We start from the raw sequence: 25,233 nt of genomic DNA, 5'->3' as shown, positions 1-25,233 counted from the left end.
AAGCCCGTGCGCAGCAATGAAGACCCAACGCAGCCAAAAATAAATTTAACCCCCCCCCCTCAAAAAAAGAGAAATTAGTCTTTTGGGGAAAAAAAAAAAACAGGAAGAAAGTTGGCATCCCATCTCTGATCATCACCAGCTTCTAAAATAATTTCACAAATCTTGTAACTTCCGAAAGCAAGACGCTTTGCTCACTCCACAGTACATTCCACTAAATTTGGACACTACTTTCCAAATTTAAAATTAACTTCACAAGCAGCTAAAAAACAACTCAAAAATAAAGACAAGCATTAAATATTACGTAAGGTTTTCTTTTATTTAAAAGATCATTCACAAAATACCATATCCATAGATTTACTTTCTGTCATATAGCTGAATGTGTTAAGTGTTTGGAATTCCATTCTTACATTTAAAAGTCAACTGGATTGCCCAGAAGTTTAGATGAATTTGTTTTGTTCTTAATCTTTTCCACACTGAAGATGTAAGTAGGTCATCTGAAAGCATCAGGTTTGATTACAACCACATAATGCATGTCTTTCTTAAGGTAAGTATTGGTGTTACACAAATGGTTCTTATTTCAGAAGCAAACATGACAGGTGGAAGGAAGGAAAGGAGGGAGAGTTCTGTAAATTGCTGAGACCTGGTGACAAAGACAAAGTAAGAGGGGCCGAGGATGGCAGCTAGTGAGGAGCTACTTTCTAAGCACACTGCGTGGGCCAGCCTGCCCCCGGCCCTCCAGTCATGCTGGTGAGGGTCTCTCTTTTCCGGGGCTCTAGCTGACCCTGAACTGCTCCCAACTGGATGAAGTGGGACTCGGGCACTCAAGAATTTGTTCACACAGAGGTGTTCAAGCTCAAAAGCTGCTGCCTAGCCTGGGTGAGTGCTGAACACTGTACGTGGCAGTGAACGTCCTAAAGCTGAGAACTAGTGACCTCAAGCCACCTACCAGTTACCTGACAGCTCTGCATAGTCAAATTCTCAATTCATCAAGTGAAAGAGAGTCATTCTAGGCCCATTCTTTCACTCTAAAATTAAGAGATGGTGGGAAGCGCAGTATCTCACTATTACTTGTATCAGGGAACAGATAAACACAGGGAGTGATGCAGAACACACGACAACAGGGGTTTGAGAGGAAGCAGCGTCCGCACTAGGAAGTGAGCCCAGCACCGCGCTACCACCTGCAGTGCCCAATGCACCTCTGCAGCCAGCAGAAAGGAAACCAGACAGCAGTTCGCTACATCCAGCCACAGAGGAGCCTCTAAAACGGCCAGTGAAAGAAGGGAACCAGTTTGGACACGGTATTGAAAGAGCAGTAATAAAGCATGTGAACACAGCAGTGTATTCAATTTATCTCCTATGTGCACCCTGCCAGCAGTTCACATTATCTTTTTAGGTTTTGCTGTTTGAAATGTAAGCCTATTCTCCCATCTGGGGAGGGAGTAATGGAGTCAGGACTATCTATAAATAGTTACAGGAAGGAATTTGCAAAGATCAACAGATATTTTATCCTTGTTTTGAAAGCAATGTGTCCCAAATTCTGTATGTTGATAACAGCTGAATAAAAACAAGATGCTATCCAATTTGTGACTTGTTTTTTTTTTCTTGGAAGCCACAGCAATACAGAACTCAACATGCAGGTTGCTGAGAAGAATCAAAGGAAACGCCCAGTGTGGCTAAAGGAAAAACAGAAAAGCAAAGGAGAGAAATGAAGCAGCATTTCAATATAAAGAACTCCCGCATGGCAGCTGCCTCTGTCCCTCTAGAGAAACTCATGTGCTGGAAAGAAACAAGGAGCGAGAAGGAAAAAGGACAGAAGGAAAATAGGAAAGGAGTGGCAGGAAGGAAAAAAAGAAAAAAAAAAAAGCACAAAACAGGCACTAGGTAGATTCAGCAAAGCCAAGAATGTACTAAAAACCACTTGTTAACTGCTGACATGCACTCACAAGCTCTGTGTTTCCATTGTAAGAAAGGAGGACAAAGGTCAGGCGCAGGAATGGTAACTGCAGGACTGCCGGTCTGGGGGGCAGCCAGGCTGTGCTCTCGCTCGAACCCCCCCCCCCCACATCCCATTCCCTCCCAACCGCAAGCTCATTCTTGCTCCTTGTGAACGACTTCCTCTCTGGGCCTGGCTCCCCCGAAGATAGCAGAGTTGGGGTTGGCTACTTGATTGAGGGGCGTTGCAACTGTTCGAGGTTTAAGCTGGAGCCGTGGTCTCTGTGCTCTTTCCTCTGGGGGAGGGAAACACAACATGGCTTACAAATGTGTCACGGAAAGACACCCTTCAGAGCTCCATTTACACGTTCACGTTATCGTCATACCTTCTGTTGGTTCTCTGAAATCCATATTGGGCCCTCGAAGGGGAGGGCCATCTCTGAAACGACTTCCCATTGGGGGGCCTGTTCGCCGGTCACCTGGGCGACTCCCTCCCCTGCCTCCTAAGAAGTCATCCCTGAAGCCTGAAGGAGGAAGATGACACTGAATTATCTTTTAAACTACTGTCTCAAAGCTGATAACATAGCTTGTGTGAATTAAGTTTAATTTTAAATTCTTTAGTTTGTCCAGCATCAAAAGTGCATACAAAATGAGTCCAAACATGAATCTGTTGGGTAATTTCAATGCTAACAGACTTCTAAAATAAAAAAAGAATCTTAGGAGAGAAAAATAAAACGAGCTGTAAATTCTTAGCTTGCAGGAAAAGTCCATAATATTCTAATATGGCTTAACACAAAAATGCTCAAAGCACGTTTTATTGTTTTCTAATACAATCTATACAGTTATTAAAACAGATAAACCTGAAATTTAGAAGTTATAATTTAGAACACAAAATCAAAAGGAAAAAGCTAGATATGAAGACAAAATAAAAATACAAAGTCACCTCTGGGTGACATCCCCCATTTTTCTGTTTCTGCTGCGATTCGGGTATGGATCATTCTAAAAGCAAAGCACCTGTGTGTAAACAAAGCTGTGATCAGGCCCACTCCCTTCCCAGAGAGGGCGCCAGAGAGCAGGAACCGCAGACCCAACCCACACCTCCTCTGGCTGCAAAGGGTTCCCACACCCCATTCATTTGTGCACCGCTAAAATAATTACCAACAGAAGTAAACTGCATCTCATTTAGAATTAAAAAATAAGTTGCAATTTGGACTTCCCTGGTGGCGCAGTAGTTAAGAATCCTCCTGCCAATGCAGGAGACACGGGTTCGAGCCCTGGTCTGGGAAGATCCCACATGCCGCGGAGCACCTAAGCCCATGCGCCACAACTACTGAGCCTGAGCTCAAGAGCCCACGAGCCACAACTACTGACGCCCACGCGCCTAGAGCCTGTGCTCCGCAACAAGAGAAGCCACCGCAACGAGAAGCCCACGCACCACAACGAAGAGAAGCCCCTGCTCACCACAACTAGAGAAAACCCATGCACAGCAACAAAGACCCAACGCAGCGAAAAATAAATAAATAAGTAAATTTATATTAAAAAAGTTACAATTCTCATCAGTGTGAAGAATATCTTCTCAATGGACTTTAAGAACCTTAAGCCTTATTTAGTTTTGCATTTAACTGAAAGTCATAGGGGGAGGTTAAGATAATTAACCTTTTAACAGTATAACCAACTTAACTTTCAGTAAAAATTTAAGCAATAAGACTATAATTAAACAAATGAGCTTGCCCCCTCTGTTTAAGCTCCTGAAGGTGACTATTTTTACTCACTCCAAGGACAGTGCGATTGCTCAAAGCTTTGCAGGAACTTATCCTTGAAGAAGGATCCTGAGCTTGAGAAATATTCTTCTACTAAATAGTTGATTCCCATTATTCATAGATTTCACGTTTGCAAATTTGTCTACTCACTAAAATTTATTTGTAACCCTGAAATCAATACTTGGGGCCTTTCGCTGTCATTCAGACATGCACAGAGCAGTGAAACGTCTGTCACCTGACACATACATTCCCAGCTGAGGGTTGAATGAGCCAACACTCTGCCTTGTCTCAGCTCAAACAGTAAACAAGTGTCCTTTTCACAATCTATTTAGTGCCAGGCTTTCTGCTCTTTTGTGCTTTTTGTTAGTGATTTTGCTGTTAAAATAAAACAGCACCCAAACATCATGCTGAAGTGCTGTCTAGTACTCCTAAGTGCAAGGCTGGGATGTGCCTTGTTAGAGAAGCCTCACGCAGGCATGAGTTACAGTGCTGCTGGCCATGAGTTCATTGTTAATCAATCAACTATATATATTAAACAAGGCGTCTTTAAACACAAACACATAAAGCAAGGTTATGTATTGAATGGCTGACAAAAATATGACCAGAGGCTCACAGGAGCCTGTGTATTTCCTCTATGAGCGATGGCTCCATATCCGCCAATTTGCTGTTTGCAGTGGTTTTAAAGAACCTAACTACTGTGAATATGGAGAATTAACTATCTGCAATGGTGGGGTTCTTTTGTTCTTTAAGGGTAGCAAGGAATTTTTAAATTGATCAAGTTATCTGAAACTCAGTTCAGAGACTAAATCGAACAATTTCAATTTTAACAAAACAAGTAATGAAAACAATTCTAAGAAGGTTCAGACCAACAGGAGCACTGCTTTGGGGGAAAACCCATTTTGGAAGCATATCATCAAGTATAAGTTTCTTTACAAAATCTTTTCTATCAACCAGAGAGGATACACCATTCATTAAACAAGCTTAATTAGTATTCAAACATTTAACCTGACATTTCCCCCAAACTAAACTGTGTGTACCTTTCCACACTGATTATGAAAGTAAAGTTACTTCCCTCTTAATGAGATTAATTTTTGCTACCAGTGTTTAGCATAAAACAAATTAGCTCACACCCACACTGACAAGGCACATAAACACAACTGCTACTTTGTCCAGGTCCATGAGACAAAGTATAGTGGGGAAAAACCCCAAAACCTAGTGTACATTAACATCAAGTGACCATCTCATTTCAAAACTCTTATGATATGAGCAATGGGAAGATTATGGGGGGGGGAACCAAGGTTTGACACTAACAATTATCTTTTCATCAAGTTTGATAACAGATTTCTAGGAGGCACACTATTCATGAAAATCTTCTGAGCTTTCTTTACGAAGTTTAGTTTAACACACCGCCTAGGGACTTCCCTGGTGGTCCAGTGGTTAAGACTCCGCACTTCCACTGCAGGGGGCGCGGGTTCGATCCCTAGTGGGAAACTAAGATCCTGCATGCTGCATGGCACGGCCAAAAAAAAAAAAGATAAAAAATAAATAAAAGCACACTGCCTATTTCTGGTTGACAGGGACTTTCTTATTTGTTTTCTTCTTTATATATTTTTTTGTACTGCTTAAAAAAAAATTTTTTTTTACAATGAGAGTATGTCATTTAAAAAAAGGCATTATTCTAAAGAGTAAAAATGGTCTACCTATACAAATAATGTATATAGGCCGTACCCCACCATGTGCGCACTGCTGGTTTTAGATTATTACCAGAACACTGTAGTTTACACTGGTTGGTGGCAAGGTAGCTTCTCTGGCTATGTTCACTATATGTCTTGCTTCAGAGTAAAAAAGCCCAAGCTAAGCCAGCAGTAGAAAGACATCAGTTCCTTTGGTAACCTCCAAAGCTGTGAGCTCACTGTACTATTTCTACAGAACTAGGAAAGGCAAAACTGGCAGATTGGAGACCACCACTCATCAAGTCACTAACTACTACACCTGAGGTGGCTTTGAGATGACATCTGTTGCATTTTTCAATCAGAGACTAGCTTATACATAAAATTACAGGTTTACTGGATTATACTGTACTTTTATGAATAAGCTCATTTCTGATTGGCTATAGGACTTTTAGGAATTAAATTATTCAACAGATATAAGCAGTAATCTGTCTAGCTAACACAGTACTGGAATGAACTTTTAAAAAATTTCGACTCACAAGACAAGTTCCTCCCATACTTACCAGTTACTTTCTACTGATTTTTGTTTTGATTGGGGGGGGTGATGGGGGGGCGGGCACTAATGATCTCATCTTATGTGGTGGCAAATGCAGAGACAACCTCAAGTTTGTAGGAAAGAAAACAGACTTGTTTTTCATTCTCTACCTTATGGTTACAATGGACATTTTTACCATATGATTTACCTTGATAATTAAAAAAAAAAACAAGTAAAGAGATGAAGAGATGTTTAGGAGATCAACCCTTCAAAGCCTGGCATGCAAACTGACCTCTTGAGTTGACACAAGGAGGCACCCACTGGTATGCTTTGATGAGTTAAGAAAAGCAATGATAAAGTGGATTATGTCCACTTAAGGGACAGGTGCTCCAGGCCCTTTAAGAGACAAAGAGGTCATCAGGACTACCTATTACCATCTAAGAGGGAGCCACCAGGAACCATTAGTATGAGGCTTTCTGTAAGCTTCTAGAACCTTCAGACTTCTAGAAATAATAGTACTTCTATTCATGCCATACACACAAGCATCATCAAGGGGCTCCCCTGGGCTAAACCCTGAGAAAGACTCAGCATGAGACACAGGCACATATAAGAACAGTAGACTAAGAAAAGGTAACAAAATAAGGCGGATCAGTCCAACTTGCCCACGATGTGGAAGCTTTCAAGTCCTACCCCAAACACTGAGGTTCTAACAGAGGCTTATTGCATGCCTGGGTACCTTTTCAGAAAGTTTCATTTGTGAAAGGAACTAAAGTAGTCCGGCCAGGCGGGCTACTCACAAGAAATGTACAATAGCAGCAAGGCCACTGAAAAGGGTAAGTGGTGATACTTTAAATACTGATACCGGAATTGCAGTCATCCCGGGAATCCCATCCACCTCTAGATTCTTGAGAGCCACCCATTCCTGAGGATACACAAAAAAGATAAAGTTGAGGTCGTATCATTACCTTGCTGCACAAACATGGAAAAATTCATTGGGAAGACGTACAACTCATGTGATGGGAAGTTCAATGAAATTATAAGAGTTTTTGCTGCCAACAGGAAGAAAAAAACCCAGGCTTGCAGAAGCATCATCCATTCTTTCTAAGATTTTACACATTTTTAAAAGCTCATAAACACCTATCAGACCTACAAGATAAGAGTTCTTCTGGTAACCTTCAAGAGCTGTAATCAGTGGGCATACAGCAAGTTTTATGCTCAGTTGTAGAAGAACCAATCACCTCTGTCATCTGGTCCACCTTTCCTGAATCCAAAGCCGCCTTTATCTTGTTTTCTGCCTTCTGCAATGTCCACACGAAGTGACCGGTCACCCAAGAGCTAATAAGTGGAAAACACTGTAAGTACTGGCAAGAAAAAAATCTCAACTACTACCACCACAGAGAAAACCTGAATATACTTACTGCACCATCGTATGTCAAGGCTTCCTTAAGGGAATCCACTTCATCAAATTCTACATAGCAGAATCCTGTAAGAGAAAACAAACCCCCGATTTCCTCAAGGAATTCCGGGTTCAAGATAAGGTGGGATCCCTGTCTGTACCATTTCCCTACATCATAACTACCACTTCTGTTGCATCGAGATGGTAGCAGACTTGCAGAACCTGAAAGAGCATATTTTACTTTCTAATAAATAGAACTTGACTGGTATTCCTCCCTCTTAATTATATTTTTTCCCCTCTTAATTATATTCTAACAGAAAGTGCTAATCAAATAGGTACTGAAATAGTAGCTGTGTTTTTATAAAGCTTTATGTTTTAACCATAATATTAAAACCTTCTTGGGTCACTGAAGAGCTGTTAGTTCTGACTTCTGAACGACTTTCATATAACCTAACAGGGGCTTTAAGACACAGACTTCAAATTCGATACCAAACATGCTTTGATGGAACAGGCTGAGGGCGCCATTACTTACTACTCAGGTAGCTGGTATAAAACTTGTTTTACAAAGCTAAAAAACATACCCTCGGCCACAAGCACATCCTCCTCAGGATGCTAATTAATTAAAGACAGATGGCCTTGGTGCAGCATGCTTTATTGACAACTTGAGTCTCTAACGCTAGATTCTGACACAGGCCTGTAAGCAGAGGACACTCCAGGCAGAAGAAACCACACCCTCTCTCTCACCTCCAACCTCTGAATAAGCTTTTCCTTCTAGCTGCAACACTCTTGTCCATGCCCTCTTGGTTAAATCTGGGTTAAGCACTCCCCCTGCCCCGTATGCTCACACTGCACCCTGTATCACCACCCTCCCGATCCCCATCCTGTATGACGATTACACTTCACCTTCAAAGCCCACTAGACTGCAAGTGCTTCTAAAGCCTGGGTCCAAACTTTTCCTGTTCGCCATTTGCTTACACAAAGAATGTACTGCTTGGCTGTAGAGTTCCCCGTCCTCCACCCCCAACCATACTCCACCTCCCCATCCATGCCTTTTCCCCTAAGTGGATTCAATGCTTAGAAGAACTGAGAAAACTACTTGCAAGTTCAAAGAGGCAACAAGAGCCTAGTCACTCCAGAGCTCCCACTCATCTCACACTCCAGAGCTGCTGAAACTAAAGATGCCCTTCTATGAGACAATCTCTGCTGCTGCTGACTCAGCCCAAAGGCTGGCTTCACCCACACATTTTTACCTTAAATTTGCATTCCTAACGCTTCCTAGCAGCAGGACTTACTGCTCCAAGCTTAACTGATACATTCTTTTTCACTGTTTGATCACTTACTATAACAAGGCTCCAGGTTCTTAAGTCAGAAGGCTTTCAGAACAACAAAACTATGGAACCGCTCTGCTGAGCAGCACCCCTGCTTCTTCTACAGCCCCACAGCCTCTGTGTGCCTTTCATGGATGTACTTCTGGGTAAATAAAGCAAACCAAATGCCCTTGTATCTGGCATCACGCACTTAAATACAGGGCACATTTCCCTTTAGGAAGCCTTGGAAGTTGGATAATGCCCATCTGGTTCCTCATTCTTACTCCTCTGCTCAAGAACCTGAAAGACTAACCTACAGACACTAACTTTATCTGAAATTTGAGCCAATCATTTCCCTAAACACATGCTCTGAAATCACAAATGTACAGTGACAACAAGTACTAGGTTACCTTTTGGATTTCATAATAAACTAGATTACAGAAAAACTACCCCCTAAAAATGCAGGAGTCGGCCAAGGTGATATGCACCTGAAAAGTCCTGAGTTTTATCTGTTCATTTCTTTTCTGGTAACTCCTTTTCTGGCAGAGACAGGATTGCTATATAGCTCAGGAAAATGCCAGATTTACTTGGGCATATGCCACATATTTCTACAAACTAGATTATGTATAACACTTTCCCCCCCAAATAGAACTGAAGGCCTATGCGTTAAAGCGCTAATAAATGTTTATTTCAACTGCGTGGAGTAGGCAAACGTTCGGAACACTTTCATTGAAACACTTTCATAATTAGAGCCCTCTGGTTTAGACCCTCCTCCCCTTACAATAATGCACAGTAAAAATCCCCCAAACTCACCTTTAAATTTGTCTGTGTCTTTGTCTCTGACTAGCCGTACACTCCTTATGCTGAGATCCTTAAAGATAGCGTCTATGTCGCCCTGCACCGTATTAAAAGGTAGATTTCCTACATATGCTGTGTAGGGGGGCTCTGTGGGCAGCTCCTTCTGGCTACGGGAACCATGGCCACCAGCACTGCCACGGGACCTAGGAGGGGAAACAGACAGGATTCAACTCTGCCCCTGTGTACTTGCCCCAGAGGGCCAAGGAAAATGTCTCCCACTCAGCCACACCACCCAGGCAAAATAATCCTATATAATGTGTACAGTAACATCTCCTTGAAATAATAGAGTATTCCAAAATATTTATGAAAAACATGCTTATTTCTAGATGACAGAAATGTCCACAGAAACACAGAATCTCTGTGAACGTACATTTCCCTGGAGAATCGAATCCAAACATTAACATCCTCCTACAGACAAGTGGTTCTCTCCTATTCACTAAGAATAGGAGAAAAGAACCTAAGCCAATGCCCTCCTTCACACCCGATAACACTAACACACACAGAAATGGAGTGTCCACTTATTACCCTGAAGCTGAAGTTTAACTCATTCACAATACAATTGTTTCTTGCTGATTATAGATAATATGCTCTAATAAAAATTTTAGATTTTGTGCAGCAAGTACTATGTATTGTACATATTACTCTCCACTCCCCCATGCACTACCTCACTGGATCCTCAAACACAAGGTGCATATTACTAATTCATTTAAACGTCAATGTCATTTCCTCAGCTAAGTCAAGAGGTGTTTAGCTTGTCTATGGTTACAGAGCTTAAAAGTGGCAGGACCCTGACTCCACCATATCATGGCTAATCTGCGTACGCACTGGTTTAAATCCGAGCTCTACCACATACTTACTCCACCATATAATCTTGAGGAGTTACTCAATTTCTCTAAGCCTTATTTGGAAAACTGGGTTAATACTAAGAGAGACCTTGAATTATTGAGAAATAACATATGGTGCGTCATACACTGCCTGTCACATAGTTCACATGTGTAGAGTAACAATGACCATAATAACTGCCGTCTAACACCTGAGGTTTACAATGTTTTATAGATAATTTAAAAATAAATGGGACCACCTTCCCTGGTGGCGCAGCGGTTGGGAATCCGCCTGCCAATTCAGGGGACATGGGTTCGAGCCCTGGTCTGGGAAGATCCCACATGCCGTGGAACAACTAAGCCCGTGTGCCACAACTGCTGAGCCTGCACTCTAGAGCCTGCGAGTCACAACTACTGAGCCCACACGCCTAGAGCCTGTGCTCCGCAACAAGAGAAGCCACTGCAATGACAAGCCCGCGTACCGCAGCAAACAGTAGCCCCCGCTCGCCGCAACTAGAGGAGGCCCATGCGCAGCAACGAAGACCCAACTCAGCCAAAAAAAAAAAAAAACCACAAAAAGCAAACAAACAAATAAATAAATAGGGCCACGGGACTTCCCCCTGGTGGTCCAGTGGTTAAGACTCCACGCTCCCAACGCAGGGGGCCCAGGTTTGATCCCTGGTCAGGGAACTAGATCCCACATAATGCAACTAAGAGCCTGCATGACGCAACTGAGGATCCTGCGTGCCTCAACTAAGACCAACTGCAGCCAAATAAATATTTTAAAAACAAACAAAAAAATAAATGGGGCCATTATACATTTGTCAAAACCCATAGCACAGAATGGACAACACCAAGAGTGAACCCTAATGTTAACTATGGACATTGGGTGATAATGACATTGTCAATGCAGATTCATTGATTGGAACAAATGTACTACTCTGGTGCAGATGTTGGCAGCAGGGGAAGCTGTGCCCCTGTGCATTTGTGAGGGCAGAGGGCATATGGGAACTCTATACTTTCTGATCAATTCTGCTCTGAACCTACATTGCTCTAATAGATGGTCTACTAAATTAATGGGAAGGGAGCTCTTCTTTACATCAATAAGGCTGTCAGCTAAAAAATCTAGGAGGAATCATGTAATTAGAAAACCTCTACTCTGCAACCACCAATGTAGTAGTGACTGATTCAGGCAAGGCTCAAAGGATGCCAAAACACTGATAAAATGAATCTGCCAGTCACTACTGCAACCAGGTAACTGAACTTAGTATCACTAATAATGGGAGAAATTTAAATGTGCCTTCTATTTTGGCACAGATTCTTCAAATATGTAAAAGTCATGAAAGACAAAAAAGGCAGGGGAACTAACGAAATGATAACCAATGCTACATGTGATCTTTGGATCCTGGAACACACAGCCATAAAAGAAAAAGCAGATGGAGAAATCTGAATCTGATGAGTATAAGTATTATTGTGAGCATTAAATTTCTTAGGAGTGATTAATTGGTACTGAAGTTAGTAGGATGCCTCTGTTCTCAGGAGAGACAAAGTACTTAGGAGTGAAGTGTCAGGACAGCCATTTATTTTCAAAGGGTTCAGCATAAAGCCATGTGTGCATGCACGAATATATAAAGATAAAGCAAGTGTGAAACTTGTGACATCTACCAGTGTCCATCGTATTGCATTCTTTCAACTTTACTGAAGACTTGAAAAATTTCAAAATAAAATGTTTGCAGAACACAGGAGAAAACAAATTTAAAAGGGGGAGGTGTTGTTTTTCTTTAAGAGACATTTAAAGCAAAAGAGTCTCCTCACATCAGTCAAAAATCTGCTTAAAGTCAACCTTCCTTTCTTTTGGCAGAATATATATTAATACCAGGTCTTCGAAAGTAACTTGATTTTTAAAATTCATATATTGCTAGAAATATCATGAAAGAGATTCCACATCTTGCCTGACACAAATTCCAGATATCTCAAATATTTGATAATAAATACCAGTCTTTAAGACAACGCTTTCTTTTTTTTTTTAAGCAGAAGAACCAGGCTATGAAGTAATTATTAGATGGCTAAAAATTTTAAGTTTAATTACCTCAGAACTGCTGCTTCCCAACAGAAAAATCCTGCATTCTGTCCTAATACCAGAAAAATAGGCTTACAAGTGAATGTGACTTATTTTGCATTTCAATAACCATAAAACTGGGACTTCCCTGGTGGCGCAGTGGTTAAGAATCCTCTTGCCAGTGCAGGGAACTAGGGCTCGAGCCCTAGCTGGGGAAGATCCCACATGCCGCGGAGCAACTAAGCCGTGCGCCACAACTACTGAGCCCACGTGCCACAACTACTGAAGCCCACACGCCTAGAGCCTGTGCTCTGCAACAAGAGAAACCACTGCAATGAAGAGTAGCCCCCGCTCGCCGCAACTAGAGAAAGCCCACGCGCAGCAACGAAGACCCAATGCAGCCAAACAAACAAAAAAACCCACCAACAACAAAAAAACCCCATAAAACCTAAAATATTCTCAGTAAGATACTCTTTGGGGCTGGGTACTGAACATATACAGTATAAACACTTGGAAAACTGTCAAAACAGGGGACCAACTATAATTAAAAACACTTTAAATTCATCTACTCAACATTTATTAAACATCTGGTGGAAAACAGCCCATTGTCCTGGAATAGCTTACACCTGAGTAGCACATATAAAACATAAATAACTGTAAATGCATACATGCATGTTTGTGTATACATTTACATAGACATGTAAAAAAGCAAAGGGCTACAATGATTTTTTAAAAATTCAACATGAAGGTGAGGATGAAGAAATGATAAATTTGGCAGGTGTCTGTTTGATGAAGCAAGAAAATGGAGGTAGGAAGTCTTGCTAAAAGGGCACATGAGAACTTCTGTGGGGTGCTGGACAGAGGACTGAAAAGATAGGGTCAACCGACCTCTGACTGAGTACAGAAAGCCATGTAAGCAAGCCTTGATAAGGACCGCTGCCCAGGTGAATGCTACTGAGCGGGGGGCACTAGCAAGAATGCAGCAGGATCAGAAGCCAGATCTGTCTTTGCAAAGACAGAAAAATCCTGCTTCAGGCAAGCAGTACTTTAAGAGCTGGAGATGTGGAAAGAGCTAACCCAAGCCCATCAACTTGCTCATTTCACCCTAGCCTCACAAAACTGCCAGTGGCTTAACACTCTAGATTTTTTCAAGACTAACCGATGCAGTCCTCAATACTGCCCTACCTGATCTGGTCAGTTCTACAGGACTTGAGTGGTTTTTAGCTTTTCCTTGAGTAGTTCACTGAAGACATTACAATGCAGTGGGACTGGGGCCAGCCTGGTAGATTTCAATTTATTCACTCTATGAAGAGTCTGCAGTGTGCCAGCAACTTGAGAGACAAGGGTGAAGAAGACAAACCCCAGAGAATGCATATGGACGTAATAAAAGGATACATTCTGTCATCAATCAAATAAAAATGTCAAATGTCAGAAATTCTTTGAGCTAAAATTCTTATGAGATACTTCTGACATTAATTTAAGTTTAGAGGGGACTATTATCTAAATAAGCTATGTTACATGAAAGCACTTTCTAAAACAGGTTAAAAACACAGAAGACACACCTGGCACCTTACTTAGCTTGGTGTAGGACCTCTTCCAAATCACCTCTGTACCTCGGTTTTCTCACCTGTTACTTTATAAATATTTCAAATTTCTATGTTATAAAGGAGTTTGAAATTGACCATAAAAACACTTCACAGAGACTGATTGCTTTACAAAAGTTTAATAATTCTAAAGTGTTATGGGTAAATTAAACACGCTACAGGATACACTGCTTATACAGAAGGAGGCTGACTAACAAGCCATGGATGTAAAGCAGGCAACAGATGAGGCAAAGCTGCAGGCCTGGGCACACACCCCCACCTCCCCACCACCCTGCAATTCAGAATAGAGACCTGAAGGGCTGTGCTGCAAACTCCCAGGCCATATCGCTCCCACTGAGCAATGGGCTTGCCTGCTCATTACTGCTGCACAAAGGGACAGTCTATTGATTTAAAAAAAAAATACGAAAGTTTTAAAGTAATAATCACATCCTCAGTCATTTAGGAAATCCAACTTTCAACTCCAGGTGTGACCACCTGGAGCTACAGACAAATCACGTTTCTTCACTCAAGTCAACAAAGTATCTGAATGTCTATTAAATACAGAGCACCATATTGAGGGCACAAACCTAAGACTTGTTCCTACCCTCAAGGAGCTTATAATTCAGCTAAGGGGGTCCAGGCATCTAGAAAGGAGAAATCACATCCCAAGTAAAAGACTGCAGAAAATTCAGGAGACAGCAACAAGCACTGTCTCTGCAGGGTGGAGCAAAAGGCACTTGGACTCTATTTTCCAGGCAGCAGACAAAACACTGAACTCTTAAGATGATAATGTGTGAATAAGCAAAGATATATAGGAGTGAGAGGAAACTGGAGGAATGGCAACTATAAGAAAAAAGAAGAGAAGAGATTATTAGGGCTGGGATTAGAGTCAGTAAGTGGATGAAACAAAATTAAGTGCTCAAGACTTGCTTCCAAAGTGTAAAAGATAATAAAAAATGAAGGCCACATGCTATTATTTCTGGACAAGAATTTTACGAAGATTCCTCGGTGCATTAGAAACTATACAGAATTTAAGTACTGTTGCTGTCATTCTTAAAACTTTAAGACCAGTGCCAAGATACCATGACTATAGAGTATTAACCTCTCTTTGGTATTTGGAACATTAGGTGCTCTCCCTCTATTACTTCTAGGTGATAACTGAGTTCGTTTCATTGGGGCTGATCAACAACTTTGGTCTTTCATGCGCCACCTAGAGCTTATTAGCATATATCACATGGCCTGAGGCACTATCCTAGATCCTACATAAAATCACAGTAAGACTACCTTTATGAGAATAAAATCCAAGTAAGCAACAAAGACAAAATCCTCTGAGCATGCAGAAAGAAAGAAAGATCAAAATGTGTAACCTACTTGGTTTCTAGACAATAATCAAAAAAGGTTAGGCTCTCAAAAGCCAAGCCCTTATTTCATAAACACCCTTTTACACTACCTATTAACATCTTACATTAGGAAGATACACTGGTTACAATCACAGAACCAACATCAATACATTACCAACTAATTCATTACTAACTAGTTCAGTTTATTCAGATTTTCCTAGCTTTCACCTAATGTCCTTTTCCTGTCCCAGGATCCCATCCAAGATGCCACATTACATTTTAGTTGTAACTTAGGTTTTAAAAAACTAGTCCAATGAACTTGGATTAAAGACCCTTCAGTTCCAAGCAGATCTTCCTCTAAGTGTATGTATTTTCCAAGGCCTTCAATTAGCACTCAAAATTAAATCCCTTTATCTTGACAACTGTCATTCCTACAGGATGTGCATGAAAGCCTCTGAAAGTTTCTGGTAAACACTGGGGGTGGGGAGGGAGCAGTGTCTATGGTGAATTCTTCAATGAGCCCTATTTCAAGGAGCTCTTTTCTGCTGTGAATGGGAACTTAATAATTCAATCACATCGGTAAGATATAAAAAGCAATGCAGAGAAATGCAAAGTTGTTCTGAGGCAGGAGCTCCTGTCTTGTTCACTGCTTTATCTCCAAAACTATTACAATATCTGAGACTTAGGGTGGAAGGAATGAAGCCACAGGCCTACCAACTACTTTAGGGTTGCCAGTAACTTCTTCACCAATGTGGGTACGCTTATTTGGAAAAAAATTTAGATTATAAGAGAGGGTTACATGTATTCAGAAGACATCCCCAATTATGTACTTAAGTTTTTTGTTTTGTTTTGTTTTGTTTTTTTGCGGTATGGGGGCCTCTCACCGCTGTGGCTTCTCCCATTGCGGAGCACAGGCTCCGGACGCGCAGGCTCAGCGGCCATGGCTCACGGGCCCAGCCACTCCGCGGTATGTGGGATCCTCCTGGACTGGGGCACAAACCCGCGTCCCCTGCATCGGCAGGCAGACTCTCAACCACTGCGCCACCAGGGAAGCCCTGTATCTAAGTATTTTTCAAAAAATTTTCAGGCTGTGTACAACAACAAGAAATACATTTTACATCACAACTTAATACATGCATACATTCCTGCATGTTAACTACACAAATTAATTTTAAAAAGCTTGCCAACAGTACTAACTCATAGTATAATGCACACTATTGTCTATTCTATTTCACCTTAAAAGATGCTTACCAGGACCCACACTAAGTTGATTTCATCATCTCCCAACAGGACACAACAGGCAGTTTGAAAGCCTTGTTTTAGATGAATAGTGAACACGAAAGGGACTTCTGGTTTACAGAGTCTTTTAGGGAACTTTTCTTACTGGGAAAAGGTACTTATCATAATGAACTAAAATTCTGGACTCCTAACATGAAAGGAAAGAAATGCGCTTAGTAATTTAATAACTTCATATGGGTGAAAAAGGTTACTCAATCCAAAAGTTCCAGATTTGGACTTCCCTGGTGGTGCACTGGTTGAGAATCTGCCTGCCAATGCAGGGGACATGGGTTCGAGCCCTGGTCCGGGAAGATCCCACATGCCACAGAGCAACTAAGCCCGTGTGCCACAACTACTGAGCGTGTGCTCTAGAGCCCGCATGCCATAACTACTGAGCCCATGCTCTGCATCAAAAGAAGCCACTGCAATGAGAAGCCCGCGCACCGCAAGAGTCACCTCCGCTCACCGCAACTAGAGAAAACCTGTGCGCAGCAACGAAGACCCAATGCAACCAAAAATAAAAATATAAAAAATAATAAATACATTTATTTTAAAAATCTTTAACTATTAGGTAAAATGAGCAACTGGTAAATTCCAATCTAGACCATACTGAGGTTCCTCCGTTAACAGAAAATCAGTTAAAGTAACAATTCTTTGCATTTTCAGACGGCCTCTAAAAGCACCAAAATGTACTTCCTTTGGTTCTGGCTCTGCCCCCGCAGAGCCAAACCTTTCTGGCTGTAGTATCCCTGTTAAGTCAAAGAGAGCAAACACATACACCGATCCTGCCATTGGCCTTCGCATGAATCAGGCCGGGGCACCAAACTGCACTATTACTCATGCATTTGCAGTATTAAAAAAAAAGGGGGGGGTGGATTCCCTAATGGTCCAGTGGTTAGCAGTCCACGCTTTCACCCAGGTTCAATCCCTGGTGGAGGAACAAAGATCCGACAAGCCTCATGGCGCAGCCAAAAAAAAAAAGCCACCTTCTGCAAAGAATGTTTTTGATAAAGTGGTAAAAATGATTAATTTTATTAAATACTGACCCACTTTTAAAATATTCCGTTACAAAATGGGAATGAAGCACTTCTGCTGCTTACAGAAGTACATGGTTATCTCCAGGAAAGGCACTCCTGCAAGTGAGTTACAAGCTGAACTAGCTATTCTTTTCATGGAACACCATTTTTACCTGAAAGAACTGACTAACTATGGTTCAGACTCGGATGCTACATAGACATTTTCTTGTAAATGAAGTGAGCCTGTCACTTCAAGGAAAACAACAGTATTGTCTGCTGCGAATGACAAAACGCAGGCTTTCAAGCAAAAACCAGAATTTTAGAAAACTTTTATCTATCAATATAAGCTTGACAGTCTCCCAATACCTGAAAATTTTCTGATGAAACTGATGGTGACATTAATGAACATGATTTTTGATACTGTATAGTGAAATGTTTCAACATTTGGAAGAGCTACATAACTCAGTGAACTGGTATTTTCCAAATGACCAAAGTATCATGTTACAAAAAAAAAAAAAAAACCAATGTACAGCTGGGCTTCCCTGGTGGCGCAGTGGTTAAGAATCTGCCTGCCAATGCAAGGGACACAGGTTTGAGCCCTGGCCGGGGAAGATCCCACATGCCGCGGAGCAACTAAGCCCGTGTGCCACAACTACTGAAGCCCACGCTCCACAACAAGAGAAGCCACGACAATGAGAAGCTCACGCACCACAACGAAGAGTAGCCCCTGCTCACCGCAACTAGAGAAAGCTTGCGCACAGAAAAAAAGACCCAATACAGCCAAAAAAAAAAAAAAAAAAAAAAAAGCACAGTAAAAGATCCACTCAAAATATAAGATAGATCTATGGATTTTAATGTAAGAGTATTAAAAGTTTATTATTACAACTAACTTTTATGGAAATTACCACCTGTCAAGTTTTGGTACAGTCACAAGAGTATCTACAATTATCTGAAAAGGCTATTAAAAAGTCCTCCCACTTCCAACTACTTACCTATGTAAGGCTGGATTTTCTTCATATATGTCAACCAAACAACCTACCTCAAGAGTGAATACAGAAGCAGCTATGAGAAACGAGCTGTCTTCTACTCAGCCAGATATTCAAAAGGCTCCAGGGAATTCCCTGGCGGTCCAGTTGTTAGGACTCCTTGCTTTCACTGCCAAGGGCCCAGGTTCAATTCATAGTCAGGGGAACTAAGATACCAGAAGCCCCGCGGTGCGGCCAAAAAAAAAAAAAGGGGGGGGGGTGGGTGGCTCCAAAAATGCAACTGATTATTTCAATTAGAGAACAGTGTGCAGAGCGAGGGAGACCACCAGCTACATCTATCCTATACTGGAGTGCAATGAAGGTACTATGTTTTCAGTAGAGTATCAACATACTGAAGCACATCCAGAGGGTCCTATCAAGAACATTTTAAAAACCATCATATGGTTGGCAAACTTAAAAAAAATAGGATGTTCAATTATTTAAAAAGACAACCTAGACATTACAGCTGCTAAGTGCAATCAAAATCAAGTGGTCACTTACTTCGTGCCGAGTGTGCAGGGCTAACCAGCTGCACAAATGATGAAAAGGTAAAGATGCATGGCATGGTCTTTTGCCCAACACTCTTCCATTTCTAGCAGAAGCTGGAAACTGGAAGGTGGATCTGATCTAGGACTGACCATGCCCCCCCACACCCCCAGCCAAACATTCTGCTTTGTATGTTCCAAGTTTCTGGGAAGACTTCTTGAATTTGTGTAAAGTCTTTCCAGAACACTAAGGTTAATTTCAAACAGAAATATAAATTTTGAAAGTATGCGAAAAAAAATTTTTTTTTTTAGAAATCTCAGAAGCATTTAAATATTCCAAGCATGAGTTCTGTTACAAACCAATAATGTACAAGGATGAATTACTTGGGCTTCCCTAGTGGCGCAGTGGTTGAGAGTCCACCTGCCAATGCAGGGGACACAGGTTCGTGCCCCAGTCCGGGAAGATCCCACATGCCGGGGAGCGGCTGGGCCCATAAGCCATGGCCGCTGAGCCCGCGCGTCCGGAGCCTGTGCTCCGCAATGGGAGAGGCCACAGCAGTGAGAGGCCTGGGTACCGCAAAAAAAAAAAAAAAAAAAAAGAATGAATTACTTGGTGGGACTTCCCTGGTGGCACAGTGGTTAAGAATCTGCTTGCCAATGCAGAAGACACGCGTTTGAGCCCTGGTCCGGGAAGATCCCACAAGCCATGGAGCAACTAAGCCCGTGCACCTGCAGTCTAGAGCCCTCGAGCCACAACTATTGAGCCGGAGTGCCACAACTACTGAAGCCCATGCGCCTAGAGCCCATGCTCCGCAACAAGCTACCGCAATGAGAAGCCCGCGCACTGCAATGAAAGAGAAAGCCTGTGCTCAGCAACTAAGAGCCAAAGCAGCCAATAAATAAATGAATAAAAAGAATGAATTACTTGGTACTAATTTACCATACTTATGGTATTACATTATAAATGCTTTATGCCTATAAACTGAACAGCTTTCCCTTTATTGGCTTTAGAAATATAGACAGGAAAATAAAAACTCACTCCATCTAACCCTCAACAGAAATTTTCCCACTCTAACTCCAAAGGAATTATTTTAAGAATTAAAAAATTATAAATTGGACTTCCCTCGTGGTGCAGTGGTTAAGAATCTGCCTGCCAATGCAGGGGACACAGGTTTGAGCCCTGGTCTGGGAAGATCCCACATGCCGCAGAGCAACTAAGCCTGTGGGCCACAACTACTGAGTCTGTGCTCTAGAGCCTGCAAGCCACAACTACAGAGCCCATGTGCCACAACTACTGAACCCGCACACCTAGAGCCTGTGCTCCACAACAAGAGAAGCCCACGCACCGCAACAAAAGAGTAGCCCCCTCTCGCCGCAACTAGAGAAAGCCCGTGCGCAGCAATGAAGACCCAACGCAGCCAAAAATAAATAAATTTTTAAAAATTATAAATCAACAGCTATCAAATATTAAGCATTTTTAATGGACCAAATACTGTGCTGCACAGTTTAACATCTCATTTAATACTCCCCAACAGCCCTATAGAGGAGTTTCTATCTTATATGCAGGGAAAGTGAGGCTCAGAGAGGTAAAGAAACTTGTCCAGATCATACTGCTCATACACAGCCAAGAGGACACTTAAGCTCTGGTCTGCCTGATTCTAAAGCCAGGGCTTCTGCCTGAACATCTGACATCTCAGAGATCTCTTGGTAAAACCAAGTATTTGTGGTAACAACACTTCGCAAAGAGGACAATGACTTGGAATCAAGCACTGGGAGACTGAGTGGAGAGAAGGATGACAGTAAACCCAAACAACTTGCCATCTGATAGGTAAACAGGATTTTAGAATATGCCTTTCAACACCTTTACAGATCCTGTTATAAGTGAAACTAGCTAGCTTTTATACACTTTCTTCCCCATTTTAAGGCTTAAAATATCCTTAGAAATTTAGACAGAGATGCCAAGCTTAAATCCTATAAGACTCGAAGATTAGAATTCTAAATCCCCTAACTGGAACCTAATAAAGAATATTTAATTTTGTAGCTTAATTTTTAGCAGGTACCATTTCAGTAATATCAATTCTTGCTAATTCCAAGTTCCAATCTAATTCTCAGGATTGATGCTACTTTTAGGTTAAGCACTCAAAAGGCCTTTTGCAGTTAAAAATGTAAAATCAGTGTTACTCTCCACTTTACTGTCAATAGCAAATGAAAAACTGGAACCCCACAAAGATAATTTAGCAAAGTGAAAAACCAAATACATTCAAGATATGGTACAATCAACTCCTGATAATTTGGAATTTTGTTTTGACTTGCTTTCTGAGCAACAATGCAGTCCCTGGTTCTCTCCTCTGCTGCAGGCGACATGCCTCTATAGGCTGGGGAAATAAAGCAGTTGTTCAGTATTGCTTCCTGACAACCGTACTGGTTATTACACACACCTACAAAATAAACTTACGGGGAATGTATAATTATTAAAACCCAAGTTCGTGGTTTTTTTTTTTATTAAATGAGAAGACCCTTCTTTTTTTTAATTAATTTATTTTTATTTATTTTATTTTTGGCTGCATTGGGTCTTTGTTTCTGCACACGGGCTTTCTCTAGTTGCAGTGAGCAGGGGCTACCTTCCTTGCAGTGTGCAGGCTTCTCATTGCGGTGGCTTCTCTTGTTGTGGAGCACAGGCTCTAGGCGCGTGGGCTTCAGTAGTTATGGCTCGCAGGCTCTAGAGTGCAGGCTCAGTAGTTGTGGCCCAAGGACTTAGTTGCTCCGCGGCATGTGGGATCTTCCCAGGCCAGGGCTTGAACCCATGTCCCCTGCATTGGCAGGTGGATTCTCAACCACTGCAGGGAAGCCCCTTGACTCTATATTTCAAACCTGCCATTCCTTTCACCTGTGACCCAAGTTGCTTAGAGTTGAGACATCTTATCTAGCTAAGGTGTTTTAGACTAGTGAGAAGTTGCCTTACAAAAGTACCAAACAGGGACTTCCCTGGTGGCGCAGTGGTTAAGAATCCACCTGCCAATGCAGGGGACACAGGTTCGAGCCCTGGGCCGGGAAGATCCCACGTGCCACGGAGCAACTAAGCCCGTGCGCCCCAACTACGGAGCCTGCACTCTAGAGCCCTAGAGCCACAACTACTGAGCCTGTGTGCCACAACTACTGAAGCCCACGTGCCTAGAGCCCGTGCTCTGCAACAAGAGAAGCCACCGCAGTGAGTAGCCCACGCACTGCAATGAAGAGCAGCCCTCACTCGCCGCAACCACAGAAAGCCCGCGCGCAGCAACGAAGACCCAACGCAACCAAAAATAAATAAATAAATTAAAAAACAAAAAGCACCAAACAAAGCAATACAAGACCAGCTTTCCATAGGTGGTAATCGTCTGTAATGCTTAAGCTTCTATCTGAACATAAACAAACAGCACTGAGACACGTACTGATGTGAACATAATTCAAAACTCAAAATTATCATTGAAGAATATCTGGTCAACTATCCTATCACCTTGCTAAATTTCAAAGATTCCAATAACTGATAACTTTCGACCTGATGAAGTTAAAATAATATTAACTATCTGGAATAGGAAAGCTTTGGCACAGATCACACCACTACATGTCTAGTCCTCTGTGAAGTTTCCTGACTCACCTGTGACACCGCCTCAAAGAACACACAAATTCACCGACAGGTTCTAAAAACTACTTTTTGGCAATCTGAGCAGTATTTCCTATGTACTTTTACATGAAGATGAAGTGGAAAATTCTGAGAAGGTAAGATGTAGAAGGTGCTTAATAGTAAAAGGACTTTTTATGAGGAAGCTTAGGAGATGTATCATGCCAGCTACTATTCTCTTATACAAGTTTTTGGAGTACATCTGGGTAAATGGCTAACAGTGTCCTCGTCTTTTGATATTCTGATAAATAAATGGCATCTTAAAAGAGAATTTTACTTTTGATCAACTTCTATTGTTCAAGGTACTCCAACTGTCAAAATTTGATATCCACCGAAAGTCTAACTCGAACACCTCTAGTCACCAGAACAGCTGGTAAATTTGTCAAAAGGCAGAATTAAAAAATAATAATAAAAAAAATCCCCAGGCTCTGTATAATATGACTAACACTGTAGTTCCAAACCAACTAAAATTCCTTGGAACTGCCTTAATCTGAACTACTCTGTTTAAGAGTTTTCCTGGGTACTTCCAAATGCTTTTTGAAACTAGGAAGGAAAAAAAAATCCTAGTTATTAAATTTCAAGATGACTGACGTACAAATTTGATGTCTAGAAACCTACCCCCAAAGCATTAACTTTACATGTAATCCAACATCTATTTCTTTTTTATTAGTAAATAAAGTATTCTTTGAAGTAACAGGTGGCTCCACCTCCCCCAACTTCCATGTCCCCAACTTTCATGAATGATACTGGGTACACTCCCGCACCCAAACAAGCTTTTATTTGAGCCATTCCCAAACCAAGGTATTAAAAGATCATTCTTCACCAAACAAAGATACTTTTAGGATTGAAACCCAGGAGACTGGACACCTCAGTAGGTACTATTGTGGTGTTATCCTGGGAAAGTAATCCTTTCTGTGAATCACACAAAGGCCAAGTGTGCCCTTGACAAACAACAAGATGTTTACAGCCTATCTTCTAAATTCTGTATGAGGTAACTTGTGGCTAAAAAGAAATAATCTAGGGCGGGTTCCTGGAATTGAACACCATAAGCTTTTCCTTCACTAGTCAGGGATCTTTCTTTTAAACAAGGTGCCTCAATTACATACAGCCTGTGTATGACCAGAATCAGAACGAAGCTAAATGCGATTCCTTCTCCAGGTCTGGAGAAACCAGGGAGAATAACATCTTCTGCCAGTAGGCACGTAGCACTTGTCAACAAGGCACTCTGATCTAAGAAAGGATAAATACAATGCTATGATGTGTATGTTCTGGTTGGTCTCCCCCGACCCCGGGGTGAATCGAACTATTCCAGGGCTCCAGCTGCCAAATCCCAGCCTCACACCCGTAAAGGGATGGGAATCGCCCCTCTCTCGGCCTTCCGATCATACCAAGCCCGCTGGTCTCCTGGCGAAAGGGGCCAGGGGGCCTGCAGCGCAGGCTGACAACAGGAAGCCGCGGCCGGGACCGGGACTGGAGCGGGGCAGGCCGCGGCCCCCACCCCCGCGCTGCAGCACAGCCCCGCGCCGGCCCCGCCGTACTGGGGGATGGGGCTGGAAGCGGGAGCTCGTCCTACCGGGCACTCAGCGCCGCTGCGGCCTGGCCCTGCGACCGAGGCAGAGGAAAGACACATCGTAGGCGGCGGGGGAGGGGTGGCACAGAGAGGGATCTGTCCCGCGAGCAAAACCCGGGGAGCCTAACCGCCGCCGCACCCTCCCCGAGCGCGCCATTTCCAGACCCCACTCCTCCCGGCGCCTCTACGAGGCCTCAGTCGGCCCAGCCGGGCCCCTACCGCTCGCCGCCCCTTGCTGTGCGCGCGAGAAGGCCGCGGGCCAGGGGCCCCTGACTCCGCCCGCCTCTCGCGCCCGGCCGGGGCCCGCGCACGCCCGCCTCACCCTCTGCCGCCGCCGAAGCTGCTGTAGGCCCGATCGTCGTAGGTATCGAAGTCCGCCATTTGCCGTCTCCGCTCCGAGAGGAACCAGGGTGAGCGAGGAAGGACCCCGCAATATAACTCCCCCCGCCCCGCCGCCGGGGCTGTCCGCCGCACCGCCTGATCGCAAATCGCACGCACGCACGCTCGCGTGCGCGCACGTACGCCGCGCCGGGTCTGGGCTGGCTGGCCTTTGGCAGCCCGGCGCGTTTTGCGGCCCACGTGGTGCGGCGGCGCGTTGGCTCGGCTCCTGCCCTGGCGCTCCGGCCCATTGTGTGCTAGCTCTGAGGCTTCACCCGCGGCCGCCTCCTGCCCCTGCCCCGCCCCGCCCCACCCTTGGACGTGAGCCTTGCCCTACCAGCGGAACCTCCTGTGGCTCCCTCCGCGCGCTGCGAAGGCCCCGCCCCGGGCTGGCCTTGGAATCTGCGCCGGGCTCGCGGTGTTTTCTGTCGCCTAGCTTCCGAACTCCAGACCTGGCAGGGACGCCAGAGGTCTCCTCCGCTTGGTGGGGGTGGGGGTGGGGGGGTGGCGGGGAGGTCCCACTCCGACACTTACACGGTGGGGGCGGGGAGGTCCCACT

The 25,233-nt window shown here is 43.2% G+C and overlaps 2 protein-coding genes across 4 annotated transcripts in view; both read right to left on the bottom strand.

Moving 5' to 3' along the window:
• Nucleotides 1–295: 295 nt before the first annotated feature.
• On the bottom strand, nucleotides 296–24,781 carry EIF4H (eukaryotic translation initiation factor 4H). 2 transcript variants are annotated; one of them, XM_027126163.1, is made up of 7 exons: nucleotides 24,619–24,748; nucleotides 9,414–9,601; nucleotides 7,316–7,380; nucleotides 7,136–7,232; nucleotides 6,760–6,819; nucleotides 2,319–2,456; nucleotides 296–2,228 (listed from the first exon to the last, which is right to left on the bottom strand). In XM_027126163.1, exons 1-7 carry the CDS (start codon nucleotides 24,675–24,677, stop codon nucleotides 2,089–2,091), a joined length of 747 nt encoding a protein of 248 aa, XP_026981964.1. In that variant the 5' UTR covers nucleotides 24,678–24,748; the 3' UTR covers nucleotides 296–2,088. The 2 variants fall into 2 exon arrangements, with proteins under 2 accessions (XP_026981964.1, XP_026981965.1); XM_027126164.1 differs by lacking the exon at nucleotides 6,760–6,819 and having other exon boundaries at nucleotides 24,619–24,781.
• The window catches only part of LIMK1 (LIM domain kinase 1), a 77,885-nt gene continuing 62,160 nt past the window's right edge, over nucleotides 9,509–25,233 (bottom strand). For both annotated transcript variants that reach the window (XR_003437027.1, XR_003437026.1), the window contains one exon: nucleotides 9,509–9,601. The gene's annotated coding sequence lies outside the window, so the exon portion shown is untranslated. The remainder of the gene's footprint in view (nucleotides 9,602–25,233) is intronic.

Source organism: Aethalodelphis obliquidens, unplaced genomic scaffold (assembly GCF_003676395.1).
Source record: "Aethalodelphis obliquidens isolate GAN/ISIS:26980383/991018 unplaced genomic scaffold, ASM367639v1 scaffold30, whole genome shotgun sequence".
In the NCBI taxonomy this organism is placed as follows: Eukaryota; Metazoa; Chordata; class Mammalia; order Artiodactyla; family Delphinidae; genus Aethalodelphis; species Aethalodelphis obliquidens.
Note: the sequence above shows the minus strand (reverse complement) of the source record. Positions and strands in the feature narration are given on the sequence as shown.